Genomic DNA, 12,077 nt, shown 5'->3' with positions numbered 1-12,077 from the left:
TTCTCCCTCACATCTTTTCTATTTTGAGTTGGTATTTAAGACTTGCTTTTGTTTAATACTGATGTCAGTGGTATACATCACGTAAAATATCTTACGTAAAATAAAGTCATTTTATCCCCCATTTATCCCCAGTACCCAGCTTCCTTTTGCCCTCTGATTATCCCACTGATGAAGAGAAGCCTTCTACACTTTGCTCCGTGACGCTGTGGCTGGAACCCGAAGCCACAGTTCTGCTTTGCCAGCTGGGTCTGCCAGCAAGAGCCACTAGGGGCTGACCGCCAGGACAGAGGAAGAAGAGGCTTTGTCCCGTTGGCTCCCTGCTCCCGGGGGGGTAACACTCCAGCTACATTTCTTCACCAGGGCAGCGGGGCAGCGGCAGCCGTTTTTTTTTCCGTGGCACCGGCTGAATTCCTTTTGCAACAGCGCTGGCCACACAGCCTCACTGCACACCCTCAGCGATACCAACACCAGCCATTTAGGTCCCTGACCTATGAGGCCCTTCCTCTGAGCTCAGGGACATAAGCCCTGGTTTAAACTTCAGTTTACACAGACTCCTTGAAGCGTATGAATTTTAGTAATTCCAATCTCTTATCTGTTCCCCAACTTTAGGGGTTGTGTCTGTACCTTCCACTCTCTCTGACACTTGAGAGTTCTTTTATTTGTTTTCAGAAACCTAGTTAACAAGTTTGTAATTACCGAGTTCTTGATATTAAATTATCTCTAAAAAAAAAAAAAAAAAAATTGTAAGTGACCAGAGGGCTTAAAAACAGCTCGCATTGTCGCTGAAATAAAGACAGAAAGCTTTCAAAGGAAGGAGCAATCAACAATGATGAACGCTGCAGAGAAATTTCAGAGTTCAATATGTGTCTACACTGTATATATTGTGTTGAAAAAATAAGTAAGTCTTCTACATCCAAATAGTAACCACCAAAAGAACTCCAATGAAGCAATTAAAATAAAGTTCCTATTTACCAGAGTAAGGAAGGGTTTCCCTTAGGGGCAGGGAACCCTAACTCCAAAGACAATGGAGGTCCAAGAGCATGCTAAGGGGACTCCAAGGACACAAAGGCCCAAGATAAACCTGAATACAGTAATTTCACAAACATCTGTTGAAAATCTACGTGGCAGGTACAGTGCAAGGTGTGGGAGACATAATGGGGGGCAAAAACAGACCCTACCCATGCTTTCAAGGAGCTCAGAGTCCAGTGGGGAGGCAGGATTCCCAGAGTAGATTCAAGGGAAGGATTCTCTCTTGAGCAGAGACCTGAAGAATGGATAAGCACAAATCCCCATCTCTCAACTACCCCTCTCAAACCGAGGAGCTTAATATTATTTTTAAAGTCACTGAAAAAGTTACTCGATGATGCTATAGGATCCTAAATGCTACCCTGGTTTGCTATTTAGTATTTTCCAACTAGATTATAATTTTTTTTTTAAGGAAAGAGACCACATACGTTTCTTTGTATTCCCTATAATATACAGTGCACCATTACGCAGAGAGTCCAAAAAATACAAATTACTGTCAAATCCAAAATAGAAGGCCAAGGTCCATGAGGCCAAAATTATTAGTTAGTATCCTGTGTTTTTAATTAAGGCTTAAAAAACAAATCAAGCCAGTGCAGGGCTAGGGAGACCAAACAGCTGATTTACTGGCTGACTTATGCACTTTTAGCTGGCTGATGCTCTTTACACCCACGAGCACCTCACACCTTATCACACAGTATCACCTAATAATATTCTGATGTTTAAAAAAAAAAAATCTTAGGGGCGCCTGGGTGGCTCGGTCGGTTAAGCGTCCGACTTCGGCTCAGGTCATGATCTCGCGGTCCGTGAGTTCGAGCCCCGCGTCGGGCTCTGTGCTGACAGCTCAGAACCTGGAGCCTGTTTCAGATTCTGTGTCTCCCTCTCTCTCTGCCCCTCCCCTGTTCACGCTCTGTCTCTCTCTGTCTCAAAAATAAATAAACGTTAAAAAAAAATTAAAAAAAAAAAAAGATAAAGGTGAAAAGATTAAATGACTTTTTTAGATTGCTATCCTATCAGCGAGTTAACATGTTATACCTTGATTAACGCCTGCTCTCAACCTAAAGGTCTCTATTATTTTTGACTGCTTTAAATCTAATTAGCAGTCATTAGTATGTCAAAATGGATATGCTGAACACAGAGTATTCTACACTGTATGTGTCCCTGCGCTTGTTGCTACCTGAAACAGTTAATACTGCTTACTGTCCTCCGAAATACTGCAGTAATTAGAACAGCCACATTTGGTTAACTTCGGTATACATTAGGGTCCACTGGACCAAATTTTAGTATTTGGATTTCTTTTCTGAGCAATTCTAACTATGTGTAGAAATTGCTGTTTCACGACTTTTATTCTGTTTTCCAGATCTTCCAGGGAACAAAAAAAATCTATTTTGTATGTAACAGAATGAAATTCAATTTATTCTTCAATCACTATACAGGTCTATTGGATCCATTCATAAACCTAAGATGCGCTTACGGGATCTCAGTGCTTTTATGTTGCCCATAATTTGAACAATTATAGTATTTTATTATCCTAAATATTATTGCATCATTATACATTCATTATTCCCAACTATGATTAAAAATAAAGACTAAAATATAAGAAAATCGGAGAATGATGCAATCACCTACAAAGATGATATAATAACGAAATAATTATCCTTCCTACTGCATTGCCCCGAATATTGCATCCTTCTTCCAACTTTATATGTCATCCTTGCACAGGGGACAAGCTGATCTCTGTGTCGCTCCTATGTTAGTATGTGTGCTGCTGAGGCGAGCACTGCATCGTTCGTAACGAAGGTAAAAAGGCTGGAAACACCGTCTCCGTCTCCGTAGTCTACCTTTAGGTTTCTGCGCAGTAAGAAAAGCAACATCGTAGTCCTGAAACTGCTATTCTTAGGAAAGTCCGCGTCCACAGTCAGCCTTCGGCTGGCTTCCAGGAACTTTAGTGGTAAACGACTTCCTACACTGATACAAAACTCTCCCTGAATGACAGAGATGGCTCACTGCACCTAAACAATATATTCTGGAGTCTGGAATTTTGCTGCGTGGTAGGCAGAGGGTGTCTGATAAACCTCCAATAAAAGCCATGGGTGCCTGGGGCGCCTGGGTGGCTCAGTCCGGTAAGTGTCCAACTTCGGCTCAGCTCATGATCTCGCGGTCTGTGGGCTGGAGCCCCGCGTCTATGTGCTGACAGCTCCGAGCCCGGAGCCTGCTTCGGATTCTGTGTCTCCCTCTCTCTCTGACCCCTCCCCCCCACCTCATGCTCTGTTGTGTGCGCGCGCTCTCTCTCTCTCTCTCATAAACATTAAAAAAAAATTGAAAACCACAGGTGCTTAGTCTCTACAGGGATTCCTGGACAGAAACGTCACACAAATGTTGCTACGTTTTCACCACTGGGGAAAAAGTAGGCCGTGCGACCCCCCACTACTGTGGGGAGAGAACATACGGAAGCCTAACATGAATTCCTCCAGACGCGGCCTGATCCACTGTCTCTAAAAATAAATCCCAGCCGTGAGAACGACTACATGCTGGGTCCCTTGAGTCCTTCCGCTGAGTCTCCTGACACTGTGTGAACACTGCAAATTCGAAGAATTCAGAACTTTTTATTTTCCATCCATAATGGCAATTACCTGAGGAAGGTGTCTCGTAATTATTAGATGAATCAGAAGTTGAAAGCGGAGACAGACGGCATTCTATTAACAATGATGATAAAATTGGGTCACATACGTGAAACCTCACACTGTGAGTTTTCAGCTGACTGTACCATAAATGCATTTTCTCAAACTCAAGAGGCAATAAGTGAAAATATGTTTCTAAGGACAAAGAAAGGAAATAGGGTATTCTCACCTATTTAGCTGTTCAACGTGAAAGCCTCCAACGATATTTTGCAACAAGAGCCTGCACCACTCCATTTTGCTAAAAGGATATGTGATGGTTTTCTTTCATCTTTTATGATGTTGGTGCACCAAAATTCACTTACTACAAAAAGACTTACCATGAAAAAATTCTTACAGAATTTCTAATGGTTGTTTTTCACTATTGCTTTATTCATAAGTCTACCAATTATCCATAAAATGACCAAATATATATATTTTTGAAAATTGTCCACATGGCAAATTGTGATGACTGTTTTTCCTGACATACTGAAGGTTAAATAAGTATAAAAAGATTGAAATTTTACATGTTAATATAAGATTACTAATTTGTTAGGGCACCAGGTGGCTCGGGCAGTTAAGTGTCCCCCTCTTGATTTCCACTCAGGTCATGATCCCACAGTTCGTGAGACTGAGTCCCGCATCGAGCTCCATGCTGAGAATGGAGCCTGCTTGGGATTCTCTCTCTCTCTCATTCTCTCTCTCTTTCTCTGCCCCTCCCGCACTGTGCTCAGTCTCTCTCAAAATAAATAAACTTTTTTTAAAAAGGATTATTAATTTACTGAGTTGATGACAATTGAGTAGTTGATGACAATTCTAGGCAATTCATAAGGAAGGCCATTTGAGAAAGTCACCCAGCTAAGGAAGTGTCATGCAAACACTGGCTGGGAAGATCCCTCTGGCAGGTGCATGCCTACAGTGGAAATGGAGACACCAGCCTAGTCGTGTGACAGCCCAGCAGCAGGAGATCAATCGGGTCCTCTTTCTCACCAGCGAACCTCTGCGGACAAACTAGCTTCCTGAAGCGTTTTCCAACAGATAAACATCTTCCATCAACCCAAAAGAGCGTCTAATTGAAGAGCATGAGATTTTGGGGCACCTGGGTGGCTCAGTCGGTTAAGTGTCCGACTTCAGCTCAGGTCATGATCTCACAGCTCATGAGTTCAAGCCCCACATCAGGATCTGTGCTGACAGCTCAGAGCTTAGAACCTGCTTCAGATTCTGTGTCTCCCTCTCTCTTTGCCCCTCCCCTGCTCACACTCTGTCTCCCTCTCTCAAGAATAAATAAACATTAAAGAAAAAAAAAAGCATGAGATCTCCCATAATGAATAAATAAATTGACTTTCTGGTAGTAAAAGAGACCATTGTTTGTTTTGGTGTTGGGGGGAGTTCTCATATAAGTACATTTGCTAACCTGAGAGAGCAGCCCCTCAAGGTTTCTGAGCCTGCAAATTAGGACCCCACAGAGAATGGGCTAATTACACAGCATAACAAAGAATGGGTCACATTCATTTTTCTGGATAAGACCTTTTCTTGCTGATTTTTGCCTGCATTTACCACAAGATATTTTATAATTGTTTTTTTTTTTTTTCTATTCTGAGTACCTAGAATTTGTTCTGTCAAGCATCAGGCTTTTAAGAGTCCTTAACCTCTTACAAACAGAACAGACCAAGTGAGGGAGAGGGGAAGCATTTCATTTAGGAGTTACGGACTTCCATGAAGGTTAGCATAATCCACTGTTAAACAGCCTTAAAAAAAAAAAAAAAAAAAAAAACACCTCCCTTTAGATGATTCAGTGCATTAATTTCTTTGCAAATGTCAAGGGGGGAAGCTTTTAAATGTTACTCGACGTTAAAAGCGAAAGGGCACTCACCAGCTCACCCCATCCGCTTCTACCCAGGCAAAGCGGTACTCATTGACCCGAAGCATCAGCTGCAGACACCCGGCGACACACTGCACGTACTGAGAACTCTACACAAGCAGAAGGACAAGGTTTCAGGTTGACGAGCACTTAAAGGCGTGGATCGTGCATACACGGAAAGTCTGGATTTTTTTTTTTTTTAGCTAGAGGTTCTTATCATCAGAACATCCAAATGTCCCTAACATATCTTCAAAAACCAACCTTCGTTTTTGCTTTTCTCTCTACCTCCTAGAGATGAGGCTGTTTTTCTCTGCCAGGTTAAACCTACATAGCTCAAGATTACTCAGCACACAGGGAAATCAAGGAAAGAAGTAACCCTTTTCTTGTTGTGGTTTGGTAAGTGTTATCTCGCAATGTCTCACTCAGCCCGGAACGGGGCACCGTAGAGACGATACTGCTCTTCATAACCGTAGAAATGTTGAGTAAGATTAAAAAGATAAAACTCTACGCTTGGAGATGGGCCTGTACTTAAACGGACGTAAGTCACTGAACCTTCCCAATACTCAATACCTTTGTCCTTAATGAGGATGACAGCCCACACATCCTGAAGGAGTGTTGTTAGGACTAAGTTAAGTAATGCCTTTAGCATAGAACCAGGCATTGCACAGAAATGCAATAAATGGGGACCTAAAAAAACAACCACCATACAGCACATAAGAAGTCTAAACATTTGAAAAAGGTGCTCTATCATTTTTAACAGGTATCAGTTCCACAGCACTGTTCTAGAAAAACTGAGGTTAAATCTGGAACTTGAAATAGACAGAATAATACCCCCAGGAACAATACAGGCACCTCCGTTTTAGTAAAGCTAATAGCAACACCCGGCCTGGGTTCTTGTCCAAATATTTACCATGAACCTCCCGCCCCCCATCTAGAAGAACAGAGAGAGCAGAGGAAGCTGCAGACTCTAGCCTTAAAGAACATGCTAATAAAAGAAAAGAAAATGGAGAGAATCACGGATGTTATAGAAATTCACAAAACCTAATACACACGCTGCTACTAGGCTCTATGTTTTCAAACAAAGTTCGTTAAAACCTAACACTTCAAAGAAATTCCAGGCATTCGATCACAAAAACACAACGATAGAAGTACATTTGGCGGAAGTATCAAAGGATATCAAGAAAACGTTATCTTAGATTTTAAAAGTAGCGAACAGTTTCCCAAAAGCACAATATATCCATTAATACAATTTGCCTGCAAACTCAAAATATTAACAGAAATGACCAAAAAAAAAAAAAAAAAATGTGAATTTTGAGTTCTAAAATAATCTTCCATAATTGGAAAAAAATGTTATTTTTCCAATTTAGTCAGCAGGTAGTAATCCTTTTTGAAAGATGAACTCCATTTTTCTTGTTTAGAGGAATAGCCTAAGCAAGGTTTCCGCATATAATGAATAAAAATGCAACCTAGGGCACTCTCTCCTCTTCCATTTATCATCAACTTCCTCTCAACACAAAAATTTTTTTTTTTTTAATGTTTTTTTTGGTTTTTGTTTTTTGTTTTTTTTTGAGAGAGAAAGAGAGAGAGAGAGAGACAGAGCATGAGTAGGGGAGGGTCAGAGAGAGGGAGATACAGAATCTGAAGCAGGCTCCAGGCTCTGAGCTGTCAGCCCAGAGCCCGACGCAGGGCCCGAATTTGTGAACCGTGACATCATGACCTGAGCCGAAGCTGGACGCTTAATCAGCTGAGCCACCCGGGCGCCCCTCAACACAGAAATTTCTTGTTGCCTATTTTCCTGTCCATTTTACTATGCTACATTGAAAAACATGATACATTTCAAATATGGATTCTTCATTGTCATACAGCTTCCGGATTCACATTATAAATGCGCATATTAAAGATCCTGGCTCTAAAACTGTACTCACGCCTATTATACATAATGAGGGAGTCCAAATGCCAGTCCCGAAATCACTTTCAAAGTATACAGTCAATGGGGCGCCTGGGTGGCGCAGTCGGTTGAGCGTCCGACTTCAGCCAGGTCACGATCTCGCGGTCCGGGAGTTCGAGCCCCGCGTCAGGCTCTGGGCTGATGGCTCAGAGCCTGGAGCCTGTTTCCGATTCTGTGTCTCCCTCTCTCTCTGCCCCTCCCCCGTTCATGCTCTGTCTCTCTCTGTCCCAAAAATAAATAAACGTTGAAAAAAAAAAATTAAAAAAAAAAACAAAAAAAAAAACAAAAAAAACAAAGTATACAGTCAAGGCAACATTGGCAGATGATTGAATTATTGCCTTCAATTAAACAAAGTAAATTATATCACTTCCTTATCTGTCACTTACACTGTCCTATTACTCTCATGTATAAAAATTACTCAACCATTTTTTTTCTAAATAAGGCTTCGATCAAGCCAACAAATCACCATCTCTAGTCCCAGACAAAGGTAATTCAATACTGCTAAAGAAAATCATACAATCCTGCAAAGCCGTCATGCAATTCTAGACTGTTCTCTCTGCCACTCACACACTCACTCACCGCTATCCTGTCCCACTCTCTTCCCTCACTCTCAGCACTATGAGAAAATATATGGACCATTACTTAGAGATTCACCAGCTGTCAACATCTCACCCCAAAAACTGAATTATACTTACAGCCATTCTTGCCCCTCTCTCGCCTAGGAGACGGGAAAACTTCCTGTCCATGACCCTCAGCCCCAGCCAACATGTACCTCCCATTCCTCCCACGTGAGGTGTCGTCCATCAGACCCCTCTCCTACACCTTCGGTCTCTCGGATTGGTTTCCTCTCCTCAGCCTCTAAATATACTCAATCCTTTCCCACCTTAAAGTCCCTAAACTTTGTACCAACCTCTGCATCTCTCTATCTCCCAATACAGAAACGTTTCTTAAAAGAATCGTCACCAAATTTTCACTTTCGTATCTTATCACCCACTAATAATGACACTAATAATGCTCGGATCACCAGTGACCTTAAGAGTTTCAACAGTTACTTTCACCTGAGAACCAGACCTCTCCCTCCGACTACTGACTGCACAGCTCTCTCCCCCATTCTCTTCTCTGTCTGGATTGGTCAGCTGCTGTCAAGTCTCAGACCAACTGTTAACTCCTCTGCCATGAACAGAAGGCGGTAACACACAGCATGAGCGTTAGGAACAAAGGCTCTCGCACCAGCCCATCACACTCAGCCACTTACAAGCCACGTGACCTTGAACGAGCTTCCTACCTATAAAATGGTGATAATAAGACAAATCCCGTGGAATGTGGGTATAATTTCATTAGTTCATGTACAAAAGAGTTTTCGGTGGTATCTGTCATTCAATAATCAATACATGTCTGCTTCTGCATCTACTACTGTATTCTAATTTCTCCAGATGGAATTAATTGCTTCCTTGTGCCACACATAAAACTCTATTCTTGCCCTTTGTGTGAATATGGGGGGGGGGGGCGCGCACATGCACGCCATTTGGCTTTAAGAGGAAAAAAGCAGAACGTGAAGTTTAAAAAAAATTTTTTTCCTCGATGTTTATTTTTGAGAGACAGAGAGACAGAACGCGAGCTGGGGAGGGGCACAGAGAGGGAGACACAGAATCCAAAGCAGGCTCCAGGCTCTGAGCTGTCAGCACAGAGCCCGACGCAGGGTCGAACCCATGAACTATGAGATCATGACCTGAGCCGAAGTCGGACACTTAACCGACCGAGCCACCCAGGCACCCAAGAACCTGAAGTTTTAACATATATTTTGTCCAAGTGAAGTGATTTTAGTTTTCTGCCTACCAAGATACTGTTTCTTTAAAAAAGGACAAAATAGGGGCGCCTGGGTGGCGCAGTCGGTTAAGCGTCCGACCTCAGCCAGGTCACGATCTCGCAGTCCGTGAGTTCGAGCCCCGCGTCAGGCTCTGGGCTGATGGCTCAGAGCCTGGAGCCTGTTTCCGATTCTGTGTCTCCCTCTCTCTCTGCCCCTCCCCCGTTCATGCTCTGTCCCTCTCTGTCCCAAAAATGAATAAACGTTGGAAAAAAAAAAAGGACAAAATATAGAAGCCCCCAAATTCCATACTGTCATTTCCCTTAAGCTGATTTCTGTGATAATTATAGAAATGTACTACTGTCCTCCATACGGTTCAATGTGAACACAATCTTGATATTCCTGCTGTATATATTTTTCTTTCTGCTACCATTTCCTATTCTATCAGGACTTTAAAAAGTATTCTCAGGGCACCTGAGTGGCTCAGCAACTAAACATCTGACTCCTGATTCCAGCTCAGATCATGATCGATCTCATGGTTTGTGGGATCAAGTCCCACATCAGGCTCCATGCTAACAGTGCAGAGCCTGCTTGGGATTCATTCTCTCCTCCCCCTCCCCTCTCTCTGCTCCTCCCTGCCTCTCAAAATAAATAAGTAAACTTAAAAATAAATAAATAAAAAGTATTCCTGAAAAAGCTGCAGTTGCTAATTAGAAAACCCTGAAACGTCAAAAGATTTCAAACAAAGACAAACTGAACAAGAAGCAAAAGGCAGAGAAACAGTCTATCTCACAGGATGATATCACAAACCACCATCACAAACGCTGATGAAGCAGTGTTTGAGGTAATCAAAGATTGCTCCTTCCACACAGAAATGCCACAAGAGAGAATCAAACGAGGAAGAGATCTCCGTGCCGTCCCTTGGAGCAGTACCAGAGCCTCGCTTTTCCAGCTGACCTTCCCTGATGCCATGCTTGGAACACCCAAGGGTAACAGGCACCATCACTATGTGAGCTGCTTCCGGGTACTAGGTACATTATAAACTAGACAAATAGCACAGAATCTCATTAACATTTGTGTATTAATATGACTTGTATCGACCTGAATTTTACATGAAATTCTTTGTACATATTTATGATTAAAAATTCAATCAATACAGCATAAGCATGAAATAAAACATCCCTCTTCTCATCCCTCAGTACCATTCCTACGATGTAATCACTATTAGTAGATATTCTGTGTAATACTGTAGAAAGTTTCTATGCATTATATGTTCTTTTTTGAAAAAAAAATAAGATTATACTATAACTTTCACTTAGAAGTCTCTTTTTCCATTTAATCTTATACATAGAGATCTACTGCATTTTTAACCATTTACATGAAGATTGGAACCCCCCTGTGCTCTCTCAACTTTGAAGACGTATTCCCTAATTCAACAGCGTCTATTTGGTTGCTTATATTATCTGATAAGCAGAAGGGATTCCACTTTATTTTCACATGTATTTGTCCTTAGAATCCAACCAAAGACGAAGAAGCCCATTTGCCCTTGCAGTTGTAGAAAAACTGCTTGACAGCTACAACCTCAGATTGCCTGCACTGTCAGAAACTAGTAAGGGACATAAGGCCTCCATCTTTCTAAGTTCTCAACTATTCCCCAGAAAGACTCTACAGGTCTATACTCAATACTCACTCAACAGGTATTTACTGAGTGCCTTCTATGTGCAAGACACTGTTCTTTTTTTTTTTTTTTTTTTTTTAATTTTTTTTTTTTTTCAACGTTTATTTATTTTTGGGACAGAGAGAGACAGAGCATGAACGGGGGAGGGGCAGAGAGAGAGGGAGACACAGAATCGGAAACAGGCTCCAGGCTCTGAGCCATCAGCCCAGAGCCCGACGCGGGGCTCGAACTCCCGGACCGCGAGATCGTGACCTGGCTGAAGTCGGACGCTTAACCGACTGCGCCACCCAGGCGCCCCGCCACTGTTCTTGCACTGGACACACGACCATGAACAAATAGACCGCAATCCCTTCCATCAGGGAGTTTACAGTCCAATGCAGAAAGAGGAAAAGTACACACACACACACACACACGCAGTAAATTACAGAGCGCGCTGGAATCTGACAAATCCAAAGCAACAAAAATACTGTTAAGAAAAGGAAACAGGAAATGCAGAGAGGGAGACGTGGAAATTCCCATACTTTGTTGATGGATCTGTACATTGACTTAACACTGACTGGCGACATCTACTAAACTAACATATACCTTACAACCCAGCAATTCCATTCTGTTACACAGGCTCTCTGGAGGCACCCGATGCTGAGGAGACAAGTGACAGAAGCCCAGGAAAGTAAACAAGCAAGGCGCGCAGCCATCGAGGGAGCAGTGCTGACGCTCTGGTAAGCACTGCTTACCAGGTCTGGTGCCACGCTGGCCTCCTTCCCATGGCTGCTCTGTGCCATGTGACTCCCCCTCTTAATATGCTTCCATGGCTTCTTTCCCCTGCCAAGGAGAAGTTCTAAAGCCCTCTGTGATCCCTAAGGCCCTGAATGTCCTGGACCTGCCTCATCTCCCCGCCTGCTCTCCCTCCCCCGCGATGTTCTCCACTCGCTTCCCTCCGCTGGAGGCGCAGGCTTATCCCCTGCTTCCTCAGGAAGCCTGAGCAAACTGGCCCCAGATGAGACCACCCCCCCCACCCCCTCATGGACCCGTGCTCCTTTCCTACAAGCCTTGCCACAAGGGTACTAAAATAATCAAAGAGCCTAATTAACTTGTCGAATGCTGTC

General features: G+C 42.8%; 1 protein-coding gene and 1 non-coding gene across 4 annotated transcripts in view; both read right to left on the bottom strand.

Moving 5' to 3' along the window:
* The window catches only part of ATP6V1H (ATPase H+ transporting V1 subunit H), a 108,253-nt gene that overhangs the window by 64,857 nt on the left and 31,319 nt on the right, over positions 1-12,077 (bottom strand). For all 3 annotated transcript variants that reach the window (XM_045455315.1, XM_045455317.1, XM_045455316.1), the window contains one exon: positions 5,554-5,651. In XM_045455315.1, the coding sequence (XP_045311271.1) occupies positions 5,554-5,651 (98 nt within the window). The remainder of the gene's footprint in view (positions 1-5,553; positions 5,652-12,077) is intronic.
* Positions 2,701-2,804, bottom strand: LOC123587074. Its single transcript, XR_006707135.1, has one exon. It is a non-coding gene; the product is annotated as a U6 spliceosomal RNA (small nuclear RNA).

The sequence above is a fragment of the Leopardus geoffroyi genome, chromosome C3, assembly GCF_018350155.1.
Source record: "Leopardus geoffroyi isolate Oge1 chromosome C3, O.geoffroyi_Oge1_pat1.0, whole genome shotgun sequence".
In the NCBI taxonomy this organism is placed as follows: domain Eukaryota; kingdom Metazoa; phylum Chordata; class Mammalia; order Carnivora; family Felidae; genus Leopardus; species Leopardus geoffroyi.
Note: the sequence above shows the minus strand (reverse complement) of the source record. Positions and strands in the feature narration are given on the sequence as shown.